At 49.4% G+C, this 22,965-nt stretch overlaps 2 protein-coding genes across 2 annotated transcripts; both read right to left on the reverse strand.

Annotated features, from left to right (window-relative positions):
* Positions 1–311: 311 nt before the first annotated feature.
* DDOST (dolichyl-diphosphooligosaccharide--protein glycosyltransferase non-catalytic subunit) lies at positions 312–12,829 on the reverse strand. Its single transcript, XM_083750263.1, has 11 exons — positions 12,454–12,829; positions 10,654–10,764; positions 9,285–9,371; positions 7,991–8,094; positions 6,720–6,814; positions 6,129–6,222; positions 5,756–5,904; positions 4,149–4,296; positions 3,921–4,041; positions 1,601–1,707; positions 312–818 (listed from the first exon to the last, which is right to left on the reverse strand). The coding sequence occupies exons 1-11, from the start codon at positions 12,644–12,646 to the stop codon at positions 669–671; spliced, it is 1,359 nt and encodes a 452-aa protein (XP_083606389.1). The 5' UTR covers positions 12,647–12,829; the 3' UTR covers positions 312–668.
* Positions 12,830–13,118: 289 nt separating this feature from the next.
* Positions 13,119–22,912, reverse strand: SH2D5 (SH2 domain containing 5). Its single transcript, XM_083750264.1, has 10 exons — positions 22,635–22,912; positions 22,128–22,261; positions 20,843–20,923; positions 20,455–20,529; positions 19,353–19,499; positions 18,701–18,949; positions 18,080–18,254; positions 16,000–16,105; positions 15,227–15,386; positions 13,119–14,608 (listed from the first exon to the last, which is right to left on the reverse strand). The coding sequence occupies exons 2-10, from the start codon at positions 22,227–22,229 to the stop codon at positions 14,387–14,389; spliced, it is 1,317 nt and encodes a 438-aa protein (XP_083606390.1). The 5' UTR covers positions 22,230–22,261; positions 22,635–22,912; the 3' UTR covers positions 13,119–14,386.
* Positions 22,913–22,965: the final 53 nt, after the last annotated feature.

The following is a 22,965-nucleotide window of genomic DNA, read 5'->3' on the forward strand; positions in this document are numbered from 1 at the left end:
TATTACATAAAACACCCAGACTGAAAAATTGCAGAGTCGTGCATTTTCAGGATTCAGAAGCTACTTCTGGTTCTGCCCCCTTCAAAAAAAATGTGTGCTCTATCTCATCACTGAGCAAGTTTCTTTAGGTTATTCAGGTACTCCATGGCAAAGACATTCCAGAAGATGCCACTTGCCCCTCTTTGCTCATATGTGTCTTCACATTCATTGCCTGTTGCAGCTAATTGTTCTTATTTATTTATTTCCCACCTTTCCCCCCAAGTTGGGAATCAAGGCCGCTCCCAAATTATTTTCAAGAAAACAACTGTCACTGGAAGGTGAGGCTGCTTTATTTCAGAAAACAAAATTCAAGTACAGCAATCTTTTGTTGGGAGACCAGAAACAAGTCACAGTGGCAGTAAGCATGTTTGAGAGACTCCACAAAGGAACTGACACGTGGATTCTGTAAGAGTTCATTCAGGGGCTGCTCACTCTTCCTTCTCTTCCTCCAAGAGGCATCTGCTTCCCCTTGCCCACCCCCAAAATCCTGATCCCCACCCACCAGGCCCTGGTCCCTCGATCCTGAGGACTTCCAGTCTCCAAATGTTGTGTGTACTCAGCGCCTGCACTGCTTGGGGCCACCGCCTTGGAAGAGGGGTGGGCTCCCTACTCCTTCTGCTGGGAGACCCTCAATCCGATTTCTCCTTCTCCTTCATGTGGAGGAACACGATGCTAAACAGGAAGAGGCCCACCATCATGGAGAAGGCGCTGGCGTAGTAGGGGTACGCCGAGGGGATGAATCGCTCGTACTGCGTGTGCTGGAGGGGACGCACCGATACCTGGCAAAGGCGGGAGATAGCAGAGCAAGGTGTGAGGCGGCTTCTCAGGAGCCACCCAGACGCACAGGTGGGGAGTTCTGTCTCCCACCTTACGGGCAACAAACAGGCTTCTTGCAAAGCACACACCCAGGAGAGAAAAACAACTATTGAGCCAAAGATTTAATCACTATAATTAATAAATGTATCCAGCTCCTCTATTAAAAGCACACAGAGCGGTCTGCAGCATAATCATTAAAGGCCTGTGGTGTTAGGAGGACTGGGGAGTGATTCTGCCCCTCTCAAAGGGCAATTGCAATGAAAAGCCAAAACTGCCCCGAATCATTCTCAGCTCACTGAGTTCCTCCAATGAGAGCCCTGTCTGGGAGCCCCTCATCTCACATTCCCGAAGGGAAAGGGGTCAGGATAGCTCTTTGGCGGCCCAGGCACTGTGAGCCAGAGATGGGGAATCTGCAACCACTGGCCATGCCAGCTGGGGTTGCCTATTTAACATAAGAACCACCACCTGCTGGATCAGGCCAGTGCCCTATCTAGTCCAGCATTCTGTTCTTGCAAGTGGCCGACCAGATGCCGGTGGGAAACCAGCAAGCACAATTTGAGCACAAGAACAACTCTCCCCTTCTGTGGTTTCCAGCCATTATCTTCTAATGGGCTTGTCTTTTTACTGTTAGCTAGCTTGAGAGATCGGGGACCCCAAAATTTACAGGAGACACCATCCATGGTATCTTTCTACCTGGCTCTTGGGCCAGAAGCTCCTTCCTTGCCCAGACCAAGGCTCTTCTTACCTGGGTGGAGGAGTACAGGTGGGTGTAGCCCAGCCGGTTGTAATCCACTTTGAACTGGAAGACTCCATAGACGTCGGGCAGCTTGAACTGGACACGGTACTTGCCTCCTAGGAGGCAAACACATTTCAGGGGGGCTCAGGCCAACTTGCGGTCAACATGCAAAGAAAGCGAAGGAGTCCCCCCTCCTTCCCCTGTGCATTTCAACAACTTATCCTAACTCCTGTCATTCTGACCTGGAAGCGTAATAGTTTCTGCGGCTCTGGTGGCCACACTACCCTTAATGCAGTAGAATTTATGCCCATTATACAGTTGGGAACTGGAGGTCGCCTCCCAAGTAGGAAATTCAAGCCCTGCTCAGAGCACACCTGCTGAAACTCATGGACCTAAGTGGGTCACGCCTCGAGTAGGACTAGCACTGGCTGCAACTCTCAGCCCCAGCGAAAATTCTCTGCACATATCCCTCTCATTGGCTGTTGCAGCTAGTTGCTGTTATTTTTATTCTATTTCTTTATACCCCACCTTTCTCCCAAGTTGGGATTCAAGGCAGCTTACAACGTTATTGTCAGAGCTGCCCCTAGGTCCCAGCTCACAGAGGACCAACGCCAGGCTGTCGTTATGTACAAAAGTCTTTATTGAAGTTCAGTTTCCATTTCAAAGCCGCAGCGCGCAGCTCTACGTCTTAAACCCTAGACCGGCGAAGCTCCGTCTGAATCTCCTCCCCTCTGACACCAGTTTAAGATCCTAGCCCTGCTCCACCTCTTCCTCTCCTCTCTCCTCCTCTGGGTCCTCCTGCCCGCTGGGGCATTCACCATTCTGGACTCTTCTGACGCTGAGTCGCCTGACTCCTCCCCCTGCCTCCTGCGGGCTTTAGGACCTGGTTCCCAATCCTCGTTCTCTGCTGTCCTGCGCTCCTGTACATTTGAACTTGGCTCTCGCGCCAACCCCGTGATCCTCCTCCTGACCGTTACACTGCTTCTATCACTGCTTCCTTCCTTCTGGAAGCTGGCTGGACGTGACCTCCCCTCCGTTGCCTGACTCTCCGATGTAGGCGTGGTCAACCCTGACTCATCTTCTCTCCCTGGTGGTGAATACGCTGGCCCCGATACCTGGGACTCCTCCCCCCCACTACGCTCTGGTGGGGAAGCTGGTCCTGATCTCCAACTGCTGCTCTGGGAGTCCCCGCTGGCCCCTTGTTTCTGGATTGTCCCCCTTGGGCCCCCCCTTGCCCTGGCCACCGGGGCCCCTTCTGTGAATCTTCCGATTCGCTGGAGAGGCTCATGGAATCTCTCGGGCTACTGTCATCTTCTCCTACGCTGCCCTCGGATTGCTCCCCCTCGCTCTCCATCTCCTCCCTTCCCTGTGCTCCCGCTCTTGAGTCCCTGACAGTTATGAAATGCAAAGTAAGAAAAGCAATCTAGTTATAAGACAGTAATTCAAACACAGTCATACCTCGAGTTACAGACACTTCAGTTTGCGCTTTTTCGGGTTGTGGACCGCCAAAACCCAGAAGTACTGGAATAGGTTACTTCCGGGTTTCGGCGGCCGTGCATGCACAGAAGCACCAAATTGCGCTTTGCGCATATGCGCCAAATCGCAACCTGCGCATGCACAGATGCACCGCTGCGGGTTGCGAATGTGCATCCCGCACAGATCACATTCATATCCCGAGCGTCCACTGTATATCAAAACACATTTAGAACCAGCAATTAAGATCCAGTTCGCCCTGACAGCAGCCCATTGATCAACACCATCTGCACTTTATCTTTCAAAGGCCTGTCTGAACAATAAGGTGTCAGCATGCTGACAGAAGAATAGGAGGGAGCCAGTCTAACCTCTCTTGGAGGGGGGTGGAATTCCACAATCAGGGAGCAGTCACTGAAAAGGCTTTCCCTCTTTTTCTTTTTCTTTCTTGTGTCACCACCAGCGGTGCCTCACATGTTTTTGGGACTGAGTTAAGGTGCTCAACCTGAGGATCTTAGCAGCTGGGTAGGTTCAGACAGTATAGGTGGCAGGTCTCTCAATGCGTATCGGAATTTCTCATCACCACCCAACATCACTATGACAATTTCTTTTTGTTAACGTGGACATGTTAGGATACTGCAAGCCTGGGTCATAACAGACTGCAAACCTGCATACAAGCTACTCACCTCGGGCCAGAAATGAATCTTTTCTAAAAGGGAACAGAGGTGGTCTCACCTCTCCCCCACTCCCAGGTCACAGTGGAGGGGACACGAAGGAATACAGGCAAATGGGAACAGCAGAAATTCTGAAATTTTCAAGGGGCTGATAATGCACGACTGAGAAAACAGAACCAGCTTACCATTCCTCTTGAGGAAAGTTCTCACAAACGGGTCGATGCGGACAAATTCGAGCTGGATATCATCGCCATCAAAGGGGACCCACTTCCCATCAGAGAGCTTCTCAATTACGATACTGTATTCCTGAGATAGAGGGGGGAGCGAGTGTCATTGGCCGGCTAAAAAGGCATGTGCAGACTGTGAAGGGAACTCTTAAGCTGTGGCTGTAAAGGATGGTTTAAAAATCTCACCACCAGGTCTGTGACGGTGTAGGCACTAGGGGGCGTGATCTCCCCCACCCGGTGGTGGGACACCTCTCCCACGCGAAGGACGCCTTCCTCCTTGAACACCCAGCGCGACAAAGCCATGGCCAGCTCATAGTTCCCCGTCTGGGAGTACCTGAGAAGAGGAAGCCAAGGAATGAGAGTTAACATTTGTTCAAGGGATGTTGCATAGCCACAGAAATTCAACTCCAGTAGAGAAAGATTAATCAGCGTTATTTGCACGGCAGATCAAGCACGGTCTGCATAGACTTTTGCCAACCTAGAGACTTCCAGGTGTTTCGGACTACAAACCTAGCTGGGGTGGTGGGTGTCAGTTGGCATTTCTTAGTACAGTACAGAAAATATTGATCTGATGTGTAGAGATCTTTCCTATTCTAATTAATTCAAGAGGGTTCTGGAAGCTTCCCTGTGTGAAAGAAGCAAGCAGGAGGTTACTGATGTTTGGGTTATTCCTTCCGGGAAGCCGAGTACAGCTGGTTTAAACTGGTTCTGTTCTCTCTTTCTGTCAAGGTCACGCTGCCTATAAAAGTAGGGCCAGAAGGAGCCTGAGTTTCACCCTCTCTCTTTTCGCTCTGGTGTGGTGTTCCGTACATAGTGTTACGGTTTAGTCTTATTATAAGATATTGTAAAGTTTAAGTTAAGTCTGCTGCAAATGGATTTCTTATAGACAGTGCCAATCCTGAATGTATTGGATTTGTGACCATTAAGCTCATTTGCCTTCAGTAGCAGTAAAGCTCTGCTGGATGAAATGCCTCTGGTCTATTTTTTGGGAATCCTGCAATGTATTTAAGTTTTTACTCTGCTAACTATACATTGGAATCTACTCTGGATCAATACAGAGTAGAATTTCAACGACAAAAAAACTGCAGACCTAAACACCTGGGGGTATCTAGGTTGGAGAAGGCTGATCTTGCATCAGGTATGAAGTGGAGAATCTTCCTGCATGACCTACAGATACTACACTCTGTGTCCTGGTAATAGACCCATCTGCCTGGGGTACGAGAGAGACATTTTCAGCGGTAGCATGCAGATTACGTCACATCCCACCCCCACCCCCCACACCTGATGGCTTTTAGCCACCTCACAAAATACCTTTCTGATTCCAGCAGCTGTTTAATCTTCTGGTTGCCGGTGCTTTTATGCTTTCATGCTGTATGGACTTTATCCTCTACTCTGGATTAACTGGCAGGAAACTGTTAGCTATTTCCAATAGCGTTCCAATGGTTACTTGAGGGCTCGTTCTCATGTACCGATGTAAACCGCCCTCAATGTCTCTTTTGAGGATGTCAATTTCCTAACACGGGAGACCAGGGTTCAAATCCCCCCACTTGACCACGAAGCTCACCGGGTGACCTGGGGCCAGACATTGCCTCCTACCTCCCAGGGATGTTGTGAGGATTAAATGAGGAGGGGGAGAACTATGTATACCACTTTAAGCAACTTGGGGGGGGGGAGTGAAGTAATAAATAAAATGGAATTGTCTCTGTCCAAGGACATGGGCTCTGTCCCTCCTCATGCACACAGAAGGTGGGCATCATTTGGAACACAAAAATGGAGTGGAAACCCGACTGTACCTTTGGGAGCCAGGGGTAGCTTTCTGCACAGCAGAGTTGAAGAAGGCATCGCTGAAGAAATCCAGGGAACCACTGAAGACAACACGGGCGTTATTCCGGGCCTGGAGACCCGCAATCAGGAGCGTGTTCTTCCCAACAGCATGAGGGTACTAAGGGAGCAAAATGACTGGTCAGTGCAGGTGAACCATTTTTCTGAGAGGATGCCAATTGCCACCAATTTGGGCTCTCAAATTTCAGGTGTCCTGTGCTCCGTCCTACAGCATTGTTTTGGCGCCCCCTGCAGTCCACAATTGGAGCCTGGCACCAAGGTACTTTTTGTCAGCAGGTTTTTAAAAAAAGGCAAGCCCCCCCCCCCCCCGCCTTCACGTCATACCTGTGTGATGGGTTTGTCAGGAAAGAAGGAGTAAGAGGTTGAGGAGCCAGTCAGGATATCTAGAACCAAAGGGTTGTCAGGATCAGCCACCATCCTGCAGGGGGGAAAAAACTAATTGTGAAGATTTCCGACAGCAGGGGAGAAGTTTCCTTCCAAGGCGCAGTTCAAAATGCTCATGCGCCCCTCCAGGTGGGAGCCCCCAAATATTAATAATGTATTTATGGAAAGCACTTGGTGCAAGACCCAACACTGCCTTGAAAGGAGGCTCTTCTCTTTAAGCTTAGGATTTAAAATGAAGGAAAGATGAAAAGAAACCATGGGAGGTATTCACTGCTAGACCTACTTAATAAGAGTAACCCCATTGAAATTTATGGACAACAGGACTAACTTGGGCCAATTCATTTGAGTGGGTCTACTGAGAATGACTTGGCTGGAGAAAGCCCCATGAGCTGGGAGCGTAGGAAAGTAGTTACCAAATTTTCTTGTTGTCTAGGTGAAGACATAGTCTCTTCACTCTTTCCTAAACTGGCCAAGAGCACCAGCTCCTATAGCCTGTGGCCAAACACAACCCCCGTGTTGCAGGAGACTCACCCAACTCCCCGAAAGAGGATGGGGTTCAGAGGCTTCTTCCCCACAATAGTCGGAGCCTTCAGGAGGTTCTCAGAATCTGCCACGATGAGGGTGTGCTGCAAAGAGACCGCAGTTAAAACCTTTTGGGGACTGCCAACTCTACAGGCAGGTTCAGCCAATGCTTCATCAAATGACAATGTGGCTAACACTTTGCCTTAGAAGAAGAAGCCACAATCCTTTGCCCACTAGCCCCAACTCTGCCTTTCTGCCCTCTCCAACTTTCTCTGCAACACACGGAAGGCTATATTTGGATAGTTACAGCTCAGCACCATCAACCAAGATATGAACAAGCATTTGCATTACAAGGGCAGCCCCGTCAGGCACATCACAATTCAACCAAGTACAGTGGTGCCTCGCAAGACAAAAAGAATCCGTTCTGCGAGTCTCTTCATCTAGCGGTTTTTTCCGTCTTCCGAAGCAAGCCCATTGACGGATTAGCGGATTAGCGCTATTAGCGGCTTATCGGCTTAGCAGATAAGCGGATAAGCAGCTTAGCGGCTTAGAAAAAGGGGGGGAAGGGGGAAAAACCCGCAGGAACTCACAATACATTTTCTTCTTGTGAAGCAAGCCCAAAGGAAATTCGTTTTGCGAAGCACCTCCAAAACGGAAAACTCTTTCGTCTAGCGAGTTTTCCGTCTTGCAAGGCATTCGTCTTGCGGGGCACCACTGTAGTCTCCATATAGCTGTGGCTCCCCATTTCATCTGAGTCGGACATCTACAGTTACTAGCCAGAATATTTAACCATAGTTTGAACCATATTTTTGATACTGGCTTGTTCTGACGCTGGTAGCCAGAGTTTCCAGGTTCCCCATAAAACAGGAAAAAATGGTTAACTGCAGTTCTTCTCATTTCATTCATTTCACTGCAAATGGCGGAAAGAGAAGAGGCCGCAAAAGTTGAGATATGATAGTCAGAACGTATCCAGTGGCTGCTGGCATTCTATTTCCATATTGGGGCCGAAAGTAGATTCGTCTGATCAATTAACTGGTAAATTGGCATATGTTCTTTGTTTTTCAAATATACATGTAGATGTTGTAGCAAGCACCATCCTGGAAACAGCTTTCCCTCCTCTGTGGAAGTGAAGAGGCTGTTGCCTTTTCTAAGATGCTGTCTGCCACCTGCAGCCTTTGTAAGAGCTTAATGGCTAACACAAGCAATTGTTTCAAAACAACTAAATATTTACTGCCTAGAAGAAAGCCGGTCTACCCAGCACTTTGCATCCTGCTGCTTACCTGACCCAGATCAGAGACATCGTAGTTGTGATGGTCAATGACAGCTGTCTTCTCCTCATCAAATTCTATGCCACATTCACTTCCCAGCTCTCGAAGAGGATCGCCTAAGAATTGTCAACATTGTACTTGTTTAGAAAAAGGGGAGCTGTTTATAATTAAAGCCACAAGTAGCCTGGCATCTACTTAGATGATACGCACACAAATCACTCTCCAAGCACGGAAAAATGTTCTATGCATAGAAAAAGAGGGTGGAAGTGCTCAGAGCTCTATTTTATGATGCCACAAATGTTTACTTAACTCTGTTCAAGATAAAAAAGGTAAAGGTACCCCTGCCCGTACGGGCCAGTCGTGTCCGACTCTAGGGTTGTGCGCCCATCTCACTTAAGAGGCCGAGGGCCAGCGCTGTCCGGAGACACTTCCAGGTCACGTGGCCAGCGTGACGAAGCTGCTCTGCCAGCACCAGCGCAGCACACGGAAACGCCGTTTACCTTCCCGCTAGAAAGCGGTACCTATTTATCTACTTGCACTTTAGGGGTGCTTTCAAACTGCTAGGTGGGCAGGAGCTGGGACCGAAAGACGGGAGCTCACCCCGCCGCAGGGATTCGAAACGCCGACCATGCGATCGGCAAGCCCTAGGCACTGAGGTTTTACCCACAGCGCCACCCGCGACCCTACTCTGTTCAAGATACCAGCTTCCAAACAGATGCAAAGGGGGGGGGGGGATCATGCCACCTTCAAAGATGACAGCAGACAGAAACAGACCCTTTTGCTTTCCTTTGAGATAATAGCTATATAGAGAGAAAAGGAGCTAATGGAAGAGCCGTAAAGAAGTTGAGGCACCCTGGGTTTGTTGTTTCTTAAATCTATACTCATTCATCACTCAGGTAGAAGTAGTAAGTCAGCTCCTGCCAACCTTGTGCCCTCCCTTTGCAACTCCCATCAGCTCCAGTCAGCACAGCAACCAATACCAGTCCAAAACACCTAGAGGGTATTGGGTTGGCAAAGTTTGGCCTAGGAGGTCAATTATCCAGCTAAATAGCAAAAGGTTCAAGGCATTTACAGTTAGCATTCACACTTTAAGGTGGTTAGAAAGAGTACTTTGTCCTGTATTTCCTATTTAATTTACAGTGGTACCCAGAATTCCAGGACTGCTGTAGCCAAAGGAATTCTAGGCACAGGCGGCTCAACCGAACTACAAAAAATGGCTGATCAACGAGACGTTCCCCATTCATGGTGGGGGTAGGGAGAAGCTCTCTTTCAAGTCAAAGGCTTGGATAAAGTTCATTTTACTGACCAATATCTGAACTGGCGGCCACAAGGACGCTCCCCCCTCCATCGATGAAAGCAGCAATGGTCTCCACATTGATGTTGCCTCCAAAATCTGAAACGAAGGGCCAATGATGTTTAAACATGTCAAAGCAAAAACTAGATTTGCAAGGAGCAGTTTACAGGAGGGATAATATCTGCAGTGCATACAGAGGTAGGTGAAGCAGCTGGACTTCAGGGCTGCACACCACAAATGACTGACTTCCAGCTGCCAACATCCACCCCTAAAACTCATTTTTAAAAACATAAATGTTTTTCTAGCAAATAGCAGCATGCTGTTGTATTTATCCACGTATTCAACCAATAACAACTCTTCCTCACCTTTTACAATATTTCTCCGCCAAGCTAAGCAGTTGGCTCCTTACCTCTCTCGCCCTGACCTAGCCACTGTGATCCACGCGACGGTCACCTCCAGACTGGATTATTGTAAATCGCTCTACGTGGGGCTGCCCTTGAGACTGACCCAAAAACTCCAGTGGGTGCAGAATGCCGCAGTGAGACTCCTTACGGGGTCTTCGCTGCGAGATCACATTCATCCGGTGCTATACCAGCTGCACTGGCTCCCGGTGGAGTACAGGATCAGGTTTAAGGTGCTGGTTTTAACCTTCAAAGCCCTATACGGCCTAGGACCCTCGTACCTACGGGACCGCCTCTCCTGGTATGCCCCACAGAGGAACTTACGGTCTTCAAATAAAAACATCTTGAAGGTCCCAGGCCACAGAGAGGTTAGGCTGGCCTCAACTAGAGCCAGGGCTTTTTCGGCTGCGGCTCCAACCTGGTGGAACGCTCTGTCACAAGAGACAAGGGCCCTGCAGGACTTGACATCTTTCCGCAGGCCCTGCAAGACAGAGCTGTTCCACCAGGCATTTGGTCAGGGCGCAGCCTGACTCCCTCCTTTGGCAATCTTTACAAAACTTTAGTTTATGATTGCCATAAATTTGATTTTAATTAATTTTTATAATGTTTTTATAATGTTGCACTACTTTAGTGTTGTTAGCCACCCTGAGCCCGGCTTCGGCTGGGGACGGCGGGATATAAATAAAATTTTTTATTATTATTACGCCTATCGTAAGAGTGACAGAAAGAAATGCCTTCCAACTCCAACCAAAAAACCCCAAATGAAGACCATTACCTACTCAACAGGTGAAATATAAGAAAAAAGCAAAACAGGTGCAGAAAGCAAAACAGAATAATGACACACAAGTATTATTTATACAATAAGCACTGAACAGTTCAAGGAAATAAAGCTCGAACAAACTTTGTGGTCTTCACTTCTGAATAAACACAGCATAGGGTTGCACTGCAAACTTCTCTACATTGCTTCATTTCTGTCTTACCTTCTACAGATGGAGAGAAGATAATCAGGTTGTCATACAGGAACTCTCCATATTTAATGAGAGACAACCCAGGGTCATCTGCAGTCCTGAAGGTGAGATCAAAGCCCCTATCTAGATTTAGAAGTGCAGGAGAAAATAAGGGACTTGTAATATTCCCAAGCACAAAGAGAAATTCAGGAACCAGTAAAGTTCTAGGTCCACTAGACATTGCTAAAAGCCTAACGGGCAAATCAGGGAGTTCCAAATTCCCATTTTGCCTCTGCTGGGTAATATTAGCTGGCCTGAAACAACCCTCACAGTGCCTCTTCTATTCCCCTTGTTTGCAAGCGGAATAAAAGCCCAATACCTGCCCCACAGAATTATTCACGCCAACTGTTCATTTATCCTAAAAGCATTTATAAACCATAAAACATAAAATCTCTTGAGCTGCCTAAAATGAGCTTGAGGGTTATGTTATTAAATAACCAAGTTATTACTTGGAAAAGCCTGGGAATAAGAACAAATCATGTCCTACTCACGCTTCAACCAACCAACACTGCCTTCCACTCCTAACCCTCTAAAGCAGGCTTAGGCAAACTCCAGCCCTCTAAATGTTTGGGACTACAATTGCCATCATCCCTAGCTAACAAGACCAGTGGTCAGGGATGATGGGAATTGTAGTCCCAAACACCTAGAGGGCTGGAGTTTGCCTATGCCTGCTCTAAAGCTGAGGTGAAGAGTCAGATGTAGCCCACCAGGCTTCCCTCAAGGCCACATCCCACATTAGCTCTGCACCCTCCTTTGAATGTTTTCTATTAATTTCTTTTTTGCTTTTATAACTCACCAAGGAGCTCAGACTGGGATACGCAGCTCCACCCCTCCTCTTTTCATCCCCTTAATTCCCCTGCAAGGTAGGTTCTGCTAAGAGTGACCAACTGGCCCAATGTCAGGCAGTGAGTTTCATGGCTGAGTGGCAGTGGGGATTTGAGTGCTGGTCCCGGTCTAACACTCACTGTGCCACACCGGAATGTATGCTGGGACTCTGATAACAGCTCTCACTCCCCTGAATGGAGGAGAGAGAGGTGCGTGTGTGAGAATCTGTGCATATACATACAGCCTGGTGTGTAATGATTCAGAGTGCTGGACAAGCACCTTCGGAGAGGCGATGCTCTGAATCCCCAGCTCAGCCATTAAACTCACTTGGGGGGGCCCAGTCAGTGTCTCTCAGCCTGACCTACCTCACAGGATTGTTGTGGGGATGAAATGAGGAATAAGAGAACCATGTGCGCCATCCTTGATAAATGTAATAAACATTTAATGTAAGTTACAGGGAACTGACACTAAGGACCTCCTGGCAGTTCCCTCACTACAAGAGGTGAAGTTACGGGGAACTAGGCAGAGGGCCTTCCCGTTAGTGGCACCCGCCCTGTGGAACGCCCTCCCACCAGATGTCAAAAAGAAAAATAACTACCAAACTTTTAGAAGACATCTGAAGCCAGCCCTGTTTAGGAAAGCTTTTAATGTTTAATAGGTTATGGTATTTTAGTGTTTTGTTGGAAGCCGCACAGAGCGGCTGGGGAAACCCAGCCAGGGGGCGGGGTATAAATAATAAATTATTATTATTATTATTATTATTATTAGTCACGGACCAAAGCTAAGAATTCCACGTGTTCACACACACACACACACACCTCTCGCTGACATGTCCCTTCTGGGAGGTTGCCTTGAAGGGAATGCTGCCCTGGCGCTGGAAAAGGCTCTCACACAAACACCCCTCCGCACCCCGTCTGCTCTAAAGCGCTCCCCGCTCCCGGGCCAGACCTGCCAGGCTGCGCATGAAGAGCGAGTGCGTGTCCTTCAGGTTCATGTTCTCCAGCAGCACCAGCGTGCGGGTCCCGCCTCCCCCGGCCGCCGCCTCCCGCGCCAGGCATAGGAGCACCAACGCCGCCGCTAGAGAAGCTGCCATCGACCTCCGCCGGTGCATCCCGGGAGCTCCACGCACTGCAGCCGCCATCTTGCCTTCTCTCACTCTCCGAGCGACGCGGAAGCGAACTCCGCCGCAGCCGCCAATCAGCGGACGCCGCCCTCTCAGGGAAGGCGGGCGCCCAAGCGTCTCCCAGCCAACTAGCAGCAAGCGACGAGGCAACGTGGGGCGCGCGGGAGCGAGTGCCCGCCTGCCTTCCGCCTTGAGCCAATCGGAGACAGACAACTCTCGACACGGCGTTGCTCCCCGCGGCCGGATCTGCCGGTCTGAGCTCGGCCCTTGGCGGAAGCCAATCACATCTTCTCTTTTGCTGCTGGTATCCAATCAAGCATGAGCGCAGCCATGGCTAATACAGCGCGGAGCTGAGCGATTGTTGCTAGGCAACGGAGGCATCTAGGCCTTAATGGCCGCCATTGATTTTGAAAACTAACGTTTTAAAGGTCTTCTCCTCCCAGTCACGTTTTATTGCCATTTCCCAACACACTCTCACACACAAACAAACGACAGCTAAAATTTAATCATTTTGGATTACAAATATATTTTTCATCACATTTATATATAAACATATTTAAAATATAGGTTATGTATTCATATATTGGCATGCTCACAAATATTTCCCCCCCCCCAAAAAAAATATTTCTTTCAAAATAGTCTGGCAGGAGTAGGTACATAAATCCCCATAAGGAAAACAAGGGATTGTAACCAACTAAATTCTACTGAGAGTAGACCCATTAAAATTATGTACATTAATTTTGAGTAGGACCAACATTGGACACAACCCAAGGAACATAAACAAGCAGCATTAAGTGGGAAAGAGGGTGTTGACTTAACTGACCTGCAAGAGCTAAAAACCACTTGCATAATTTTGTTTAGATTAAACCTGGAGTTATCTCTGACCTCTCAAATGCTCAGTTAATTTGTTTTGTTTTTAAGATAAGTGGCAAGAATCTGGAAAACCAATGTTCTAATTGAAGGAGCATTTATTGTCTGAGCTGCCCAAGATAGGAAAATAGGTGGTGAGGAAACACCTAGCTACTTTAAATGAATTCACAGTTGAGATTCCAGCATTGCATTGGGTTGGGCTAGATGAGCCTTGGGGTGCCTTCCAACTCTACAATTCTGTGATGCAGTATTGAGACAAAAAGTGCAACTCTAGGGTACTTTTAGTCAGTAGTAACTCCAAGACCAATGGGGCTTTTGTGCTTGGAAAGTAGGCTTGCCACACGTCAGGAAAATTCCTGCCATGTCCTGGTTTTTGGTGTAAAAATGTTGTCAGGGGGAAATTCTGCCAAACAGCTAAAATGTCTGGGAGAACATGGATGTATGGCAACGCGATAGAAAAAGCTCAAAAAGCTTAAAATAAGTATTGGTTTTCCCAAAGAAGCTAAACAATTTGGGTTTGTTCCCAAATTGGTGGTGGTTTCCTTTAAAAAGCTCAACAACTTTGCGGGTGTCAGAAATTTTACTTTTTAAAAATATGGCAACCCTGTTGGAAAGCATGTGCAGGATTTCAGCTGCTAATGAAAAATCTATCTCTGAATGACCAGGGGCGTCAGCGTCATGGGACCCTTTGGCTAGAAAAGTTAAGACTAGTTTGCCGTTCTACTAGGGGGCGAGAGGGAAGGATTGGATCAATGCCATGAAGCCTAATCCCTACCATATCAGTATGAGAAAGCTAGCCCAAGTGCAAAAGTGCCACATAGCTTGAACACCACAAAAAGAGTTAGCACAGTTAGCATGTGGATGGCAGGAAAGCTAAGCCCAGACTCCTCATCCCAGTTCCTGTGGGACAGCCAGAGATTTACTAGTGCCATGTAGCCAAGATGCCTGCCGGCGGATTCTATCTTCCTTCCAGGGATCCTCCACTGTGCAGTCTTGCTCCTCGTAACAGTGGTTGATCCGGCCTGCAGCCAGAGAGCAGAAGAGGCCTCCTTGGATTCCAGAGTAGTGATCCAACAGAGCTTCCATACTGGGGAACTCCACATTCAAATGCTATGAGAACAAAGAGAAAAGGAAAGAAATGATAAGAGATCGAAAACTGGCTGTTGCCCGCAAACCACCCCTCATTGGACGAGCTTCTGTGATGTCACATAAGGTTCCCACACAATCTAATTTGCGAAGGGGAACAGTCCCTTGTGGAATTTCAACACAAATCAATGCAGGAGCTATTGTTGAGAGGTAAGGGAAAGATTTATTTAAAGGGGGGGGGGGAAATGTACCGGATTGGGCTTAGAGATGAGGCTTTGGGGACAGGAAGAGCTGTGTAATGTTTCTATTACTATTGTCATACTTTGTTTCTGGACTGCTTTTGGCCAAAAAGGCCCCCAAAGGAGCTCAGAAATGTTGGTGAGAATTTTTATTGTTTTCAATATTTCAGTTAATGTTTTAACATTTTAATCTTTTAACCAATTGATACAAATCCAACTAGTTACCATTCCTTCTGGCTCCTGGAAACTTGCTTATCTTGTGCACCAAAGTGGTCCAATATATTGGCAATATTGTATGACAGGAGTTTAAAAAAACCTGTCCGAATGTGCTTGCAACAACTGAATCAGACAGAATCCGGCAGAATCAGGCAGAGCCGGCATGTCATTTTCCTCAAGTTCTCACCTCCACAGAATACTTCCCAAGCTGGCTCCTGTAAATCTGGTAAGGGATGATTCCACATCTTGTCCTCACTGTAAGACACCACTGATCGGTGGCCCCTGGCTCAGCCCAGAGGAGGAAGGCTCCAATTACATCATTCCTGAGCAGCGCCATCCCAGCATCCCTGAAAACCAGAAGGCAGTGTGGAGGAAGGGACCTCTGAACAGGAGGAAAGCAGCCCATGGAACCAGGTTTCTCTCTCTGGAGCAGAATCCCTCTCCCCGCTCCAGCCCTTCCACATCTGGGAATAAAGTCTACCATCCAATGAGCCCTTCCCTTGGAGTAAGCTGCACTGGAAACAGTGAGGCTTACTTCAGAGTAATCATGATTAAGTTCACACCACAAGTGTGGGAAATGTTTGGCTACCTTTCTTGGGTCATTCAACAACAAGCAGTGTCAGTGGCTACTAGCCATGATAGCAGTATGCCTTTTGATGGGAATCACAAGTAGGGACAGCACTGCTGTTGTGCTTGGGTCCTGCTCACAGGCTTCCCATTGGGATTGGGCCCTATGAGAACAGGATGCTGGACCAGACAGGCCATTGGTCTCTTCTAGCTGCAGGGCTTCTCTCACATTCTTACCAATTTGGCACCAGCAACCATGAATTTATATGGGAAATCTTAGCTTCCTTCTTGTGGTCAACCACCTGTGCTGTGCAGTTTACTTCCATTCCCCAATTCGCAAGCATCCTTGGAGGCCTCCTGTCAGAGGGCACACAAGGGGAGACCTCCCCATACCTGTCGATGCCTGCAAAAGACCACACGTTCTCCATCAGACTACTGTCGTTATCCAGCAAGCAAGCCAGGCTCCCTCTGCTGCCTTTGCTGTCGCAGCTGGTGAGAACTGAAGCCAAGAAGGAAACAGAGGGGGAGGTTATACAAAAGAGACCATCTCAGCAGCATAGATGCTTGAGCAAAATCTCAAAAGAACAAGGAAGGAGGACTTCCGGGGAGAGGAATTGGTGGTTCAGCTGTCTCTCTATAAGCATGCCGCAAACAGAATATAATTATGTGGTGATTGATAACAGACAGACAGATGGTCTGAATATTAATCACTCTGGAATATAAGGGTGATTATGGGAGCAACCTCAAATGCTTTGGATGAAGCCATTTTATGCTGTCTTCACTTGGCGGCTTGGACGGGAGTGAGAACAAGCTGGCAAGCTAGGGAGTTGACACTATGCCCAAATGCCACGTAAGCACCTTTCATAGGTAGAAAAGTCACAGCCCCACTTTCTTAAACACTTCAGGGACAAGGTAACTCAGAGATACCCCTCCATCTTCTGATGAAAATTTACAATCTAAAAATTTGCAAGTACTGCATTCTGTCATTAAGAAGAACAGAAAGGAAAAGTGGACATTAAAGTGTCTAAGGAAGAGTGACATGTCTGATTTATGGTTGGCAATAAAGATTAAACGGATTAAGGAATCCCATGTGTGAAGAATCATTAACACTTTTTCTTTTGCTTGCCACTAAAGAGCTGAAATAACTGAAAGTAAACCAGCAATAACTCCATTATTCCAGCCATGGAAATAATTTATTGTGAGAAAGGATATGCTAGCTGTGATCTTAATGTGGAAATATTAAGGTAGACTGAGTTGCTAATAATATTCAAAACATCAAAAGCACCCAATATGGCAAATGTACCTTTGGATCTCCCAGTGGCCGTTGGTATTGTTCATCAGTTGAGGCTGAACAATTAAAAATGATCAGATCGGTGTATGATGAAAGGGGGAAAGAAAATGAATCTGATAAATGGAAATGAATAATACTTCAATGCTTCATACTGAATAGATGAAAAACTGGCAGGACTGGATGATGAAATAGCTAAATTGAAAAAAGCAGGTGCTGAAATGGAAATGCCTTGCATACAAGGATTTGGAGGAGAAAATCACAAATGGAGAGATGGGGAATTAAATGGATATGGCATCAATGGAGCTGAGAGGATATAAAGCTTTGGGAAAACTTAAATCCTGCCCTTTCTTCAGGTCTAGCAGATAAAAAGTATTTTGCATACAATTTGGAGCAAATGATGCTACTAAATTTATGCTACTCTCTGGAAAAAGACTGGGGGGAAATCGAGATACTATCAAAAATACATCTGGAAATGGAAACACAACAGGAAATGGGAGAGACTCTGGATGAGAGATAGGGGAATGTTGGTCTCCCAGGATGAAAGGCTGGGATGAGAAAATATCTCAGGTGAGAACTGGGATGAGCTACTATCTTCTGTGGTTGGTAAGGGCTAATAATTACTTTTAAGAGGACTCCACATTCTACTTATTCAGTTGGGTTTTTGTAGCAGCTATTTTACAGTATCATGAAAAACTTTAATAATAAGAAGAAGAGGAGTTTGGATTTGATATCCCGCCTTTCACTCCCTTTATGGAGTCTCAAAGCGGCTAACATTCTCCTTTCCCTTCCTCCCCCACAACAAACACTCTGTGAGGTGAGTGGGGCTGAGAGACTTCAGAGAAGTGTGACTGGCCCAAGGTCACCCAGCAGCTGCATGTGGAGGAGCAGGGAAGCGAACCCGGTTCACCAGATTACGAGACTACCGCTCTTAACCACTACACCACACTGGCTCTCCATAAGAATCTCATTACAAGAAAAATAAAGAAATGAGGAATGAGAATGCAAAAGGAGATGCAGGAGGCAAGATATCCTCTGAAAAACAGGGATAAAAACACCCCAAAGACACACTTGGAAATAAAGAGAAGCTCTTTACATAGCTGGAATGCAACATGGATGAAAGAGCAGCACAGGATATTCTGTCTCCCTGAACAGCAGAATGTTCCGCATTCCCTGAACACTCACACATCTCTCGGGCGCTCTGCTGCAACTGAGCTTCGAATGTGCAGCCCCGATAAGCTCCGGAGCGGAGGGTTTTGCTGCGGATCGCCTTCTTCCTCACCAGGATTGGAGAGCAGTATGGATTCCCCGGGCGAGAGGTGCCCAGGCTGCTCCTTTCCTCCAAATCCAGCCTCTCTCTCTAGGGATAGGAGACAGAGACCGATGGACACTGAGCAGGAGAAGCAGAATTTGAAGCTGGCGATAAAGTTTAGCGGGAAGCTGGATGACTCAAAGTTCCACCCCAGCACAGTAGGTCACCTTGAATAAATTCAGGTGGTACCTTTCCTCCTGGCACTCTGGATCAGACTGAAAGCCTTCTTTTGGAAGGCAGTTTCTTCCTGATCCCGATCCGGACATAGGAAACTGCCTTATACTGAATCAGACCATTGGTCAATCCAGCTCAGCATTGCCTACACTGACTGGCAGCAGTGGCTCTCCATGGTTTCAGGCAGGTAGTATTTTTCTAGCCCTACCTGGAGATGCCGCTGGCAGGGGGAGGTAAGAGGCCTTCCTTCCACTGCCAGGTGCAGCTGGGCTCACTTCCTCGGCTTACTCAATGGAGAAGCCCAGAGAGAACCCACTTACCACACTGATGGAGGGGCCAAAGTCAGCAGGGCACGGAAGCCTCCGGAAGGACACCAATGCATTGACGTTTTGAGATACATCCTCTGGATCTAGGGACTCCCAGGCCACCCGATTATCCAGAGAGGCTCCCAGCAGCCTCCCAGGCTCCTGTTGTGTGGAACCACTGGGGAGCCATTCTTGGTCCTCAGGATGCATCAGGAGATAGTAGAGCTGGAAGGAGCGGCAGAGCAAAAAGTGCAAAATCTGGACCTGTAGGGCAGAAAACGCAGGAGGCACATTAGCCACCACCAGCCCCCCCCCCCCCGTTCCCCTTCCAAGGGCCAGTCTGTTAACTCAGGCAATGGCTGAAAGCAGCTTCACTCCTGAGTAGCACATTTCTGTCAGGAGAGGAGCAGGCACTAAACATCTCCCTTCATGGGGCAGCAGGATTAGTGCTCTCCAAACTTTCACGGCAACCAACGGTGCTCACTGTTTCTGGGGGGCAAGAGGCAGGGCCTTCTTGGTACTGACTTCACTGGTTATAGAATGTTAATCCTCTAATGGCTAAGGCAAATTCATGGATGATAAGTTCATCAGTGACTGCTACTCAGGGTGGCTGTATTTCTCCTCCACTGTCGGAGATGCTATACCTTTGTCCCACCAGCTGGCCTACCTCACTGGGCTGGCTGCCCACAAACAAGTGGCAGAAGAGGCTGCTGCGAGGGCTGCGTGGGTTGCGGGCCACAAAGGCGAACTGGCACTCAGTGGGTATCCAGGTGCTATACAGGATGCGCTTGAGGGCATGCGCCATAAGCAGAGCCTGCAGGAGAAGAGAGGAGGAGGAAGGGGCAACGAGGTCAAGCAGTTGGCAACCCACATCCTCATCAAACAACCACTGGGGCTGCCTCATTCTGTATCCAGGGCAGCTGTCTACCAACTCCACTTGGTACGTAGGCTAAGACCCTATCTGCCCACGGACTGTCTCGCCAGAGTGGTGCATGCTGTGGTTATCTCCCGCTTGGACTACTGCAATGCGCTCTACGTGGGGCTACCTTTGAAGGTGACTCAGAAACTACAACTAATCCAGAATGCGGCAGCTAGACTGGTGACTGGGGGCGGCCGCCGAGACCACATAACACCGGTCTTGAAAGACCTACATTGGCTCCCAGTACGTTTCCGAGCACAATTCAAAGTGCTGGAGTTGACCTTTAAAGCCCTAAACGGCCTCGGCCCAGTATACCTGAAGGAGCATCTCCACCCCCATCGTTCTGCCCGGACGCTGAGGTCCAGCGCCAAGGGCCTTCTGGCGGTTCCCTCATTGTGAGAAGCAAAGCTACAGGGTACCAGGCAGAGGGCCTTCTCGGTAGTGGCGCCTGCCCTGTGGAACGCCCTCCCATCAGATGTCAAAGCGATAAACAACTACCTGACATTCAGAAGACATCTTAAGGCAGCCCTGTTCAGGGAAGTTTTTAATCTGTGATATTTTAGTGTATTTTTGGTTTCTATGGAAGCCGCCCAGAGTGGCTGGGGAAACCCAGCCAGATGGGCGGGGTTCAAATAATAAATTATTATTATTATTATTATTATTATTATTATTATTATCCAAGCAGAGAAGTCCTCCCCGGCTCAGTCATCCTCAGGATATCCTGGGCCAGCCGGAAAACAAAACGGGACCCCCACCCAGCCTGGCACAAGCCCCAGTTAACTCCCCATAAGGCAAGATGGCTCCTAGTTCCGGCATGCTGTCGTGCATCAAACCATGACCCCACTCCTACCTCCCCCTCTGCGCTGTACATCTTCAGACCCTGCAGGCAAAACTTGAGGACGACGGATCGCCGCCTGGGGCAGTCCTGTGTTCCGGGAGAGCAGGATGAGAGATGGAGAAAAGGAGAAACGGAGTCAGAGATGGCACACCAAGGAGACTCACTTTGCTCTTCTAGACGCACAAAGATTCTGAGCAGAGACAATTCTCTTTTGCTCCCCACACTTCCAGAATTTTGGGGGCTTTGTTGCATGCACATCCCAGGGGCTCAGAGCCGGAGCTGGTTTCACAGTGCCAGAGTAATGACCCCCCCAAATAGGGGGAAGAAGCATTGGGTGGGGCTAGTGCCTCTAAGCACGTGCAGAGGGCTAATGAGGCCACAACCAGCTCCGACCGCTTACCTTCAGGCGTTGAAGCTGCTGCTGGATGGCCAGAGCCTTTTGCTGGAGCTCCGCATCCTCGACGGTAAAGGAGCCCACATACTGTTGGCAAGGGAAGGAGGAGAGTGAGAGAGGAGAATACCCTGGGGAGCCCTTCTAAGGACCCACGTGGAACACCAAGGAGGACCTGGGAAGATGAGGCCTCTGGGGAGCAATTAAGGGAGATGCACCTCAAACCTCCACTGACCCCCTTGCAAAAAAGTGGGGGGTTCTGACAAACTCCTTAGACTAGCTGCAGAGCTAGGGTGGCCCTCTCCTTTCTCTGGGATTCTCCCTTCCTCTCCTTTGATCCGTTGCAAGGTTTTCAGATGGGACGTGGGTGGTGCTGTGGGTTAAACCACAGAGACTAGGACTTGCCGATCAGAAGGTCAGCGGTTCGAATCCCCGTGACGGGGTGAGTTCCTGTTGCTCAGTCCCTGCTCCTGCCAACCTAGCAGATAAATAGGTACCGCTCTGACGGGAAGGTAAACGGCGTTTCTGTGCGCTGCTCTGGTTTGCCAGAAGCAGCTTAGTCATGCTGGCCACATGACCTGGAAGCTGTACGCCAGCTCCCTCGGCCAATAAAGCAAGATGAGCGCCCCAGAGTTGGCCACGACTGGACCTAATGGTCGGGGTCCCTTTAAGGTTTTCAGGGGAGTGGGCTGAGCAGCAAAGCAGGCTTCCACCCAGGCTGAGAGGGAGGTGGAGCCATGGGCTGCTTTTGTGGGCACAGGTGCCCCTGCAAAGCCAGACAAGGCATCAGAAGAGGCAATAATGGCCCAACCCTGCTCACTTTCCAGATTCCTGGCCATGGGATCAAGGCAGGCAGGATCTAGATCAGCCCCTCTACCCCACAACCTCTCCCCACCCTCCCAAGTCCTCTCTTTCATAGACACCTAGAAAGTTGCCATCCACGTAGCTCAGTACTGCCTACACTGACTGGCAGCGGTGGCTCTCCTGCATTCCAGACTGAGATTTTACCTGGCTTGAAATTGAGCTTGAGACCTTCTGCATGCAGAGCAGATGCTCTACCCACTGCCCCCACCCCCAGAAAGCTGCCTTATACTGAGTCAGTGTTGCCTACACTGACTGTCAGCAGTAGTTCGCCATGATTTCAGGCAGGGATCCCTCCCAGCCCCACCTGGAAATGCTGCCAGTGGAGATTGAACCTGGGACCTTCTGCATGCCAAGCAGCTGCTCCACCCCTGAGCTATTACGATCCTCCCTCACCCCCCTCCCTCCCACAAGAGCGAAAGCCCAGCCTCACCTCCGCCAGTTTGGCGATGACCCGCCCGCCCCTCTGCTGGTGGTGGTGCGGGGAAGCCAGGGGCTCTGGCCCTCCCCAGTACTCGGAGCGCTGCTTCTTCATGGCGCCGACGGCTGGGACCGCTCCGGGGGTTGCTGCGGGGATGGAGACAGGGAGATGGAGGGAGGAGACGGCCTCTCCCCGAAGAGGCACCGCGGATGCCCAAGCGGCAGGGGAGGAAGGGGCACCTCCGCCCCAGCACCGACCCCAAAAGAAAATAATGGGGAGGAGGCGCTGGGTGCCAGGAAAGAGATATTGGGGGGCGGGCGAGGACGAGAAGATGCCCCAGGAGCAGTTCCTGGGGTCCCACCCCATAGGAAGCCCCTAAAGAAGAAGAACTCCTCTTTCCACGACGGGAGATCAAGGACCCGTGGGGCGCTCTGCACGTGCCCAGAAGCCCCCTTCTCCCATCCTGCCACAGGAGAAGGATGGAGAAAAGCCGCCTCCCTCCCTCCGCGCAGCCCTCACCTGGCAGAGGCGGCGTGGGAAGCCGCCGCCGCGCATCTCCTCCGCGCCCAGGCGCTCCGCTCTCCGCAGCTGCAGCAGCAGCATCTTCCCGGCCCCTGCTCGGCCTCTCCGGCCCGGCTCACCTGGACGCGCCGCCTCCGCAGCAGACTCCGAATCCCGGCCGACCAATCAGCGGCCAGGAATGCGAGTCCCCGCCCCGGCTGCGGAGATGTAGCAGCGGGTGGGGGGCGGCGGCGTAGAGCGACCTGCAGCGCTTAGGCCTGGCGAGAGCCCCCCACTCGCCCTTGCCCGCTTTCCTTTAGAACAGCTCCCCATCCAGGGAAGTTCTGAG

This window comes from Podarcis gaigeae (assembly GCF_964106915.1).
Source record: "Podarcis gaigeae genome assembly, chromosome: 8".
Taxonomy (NCBI): domain Eukaryota; kingdom Metazoa; phylum Chordata; class Lepidosauria; order Squamata; family Lacertidae; genus Podarcis; species Podarcis gaigeae.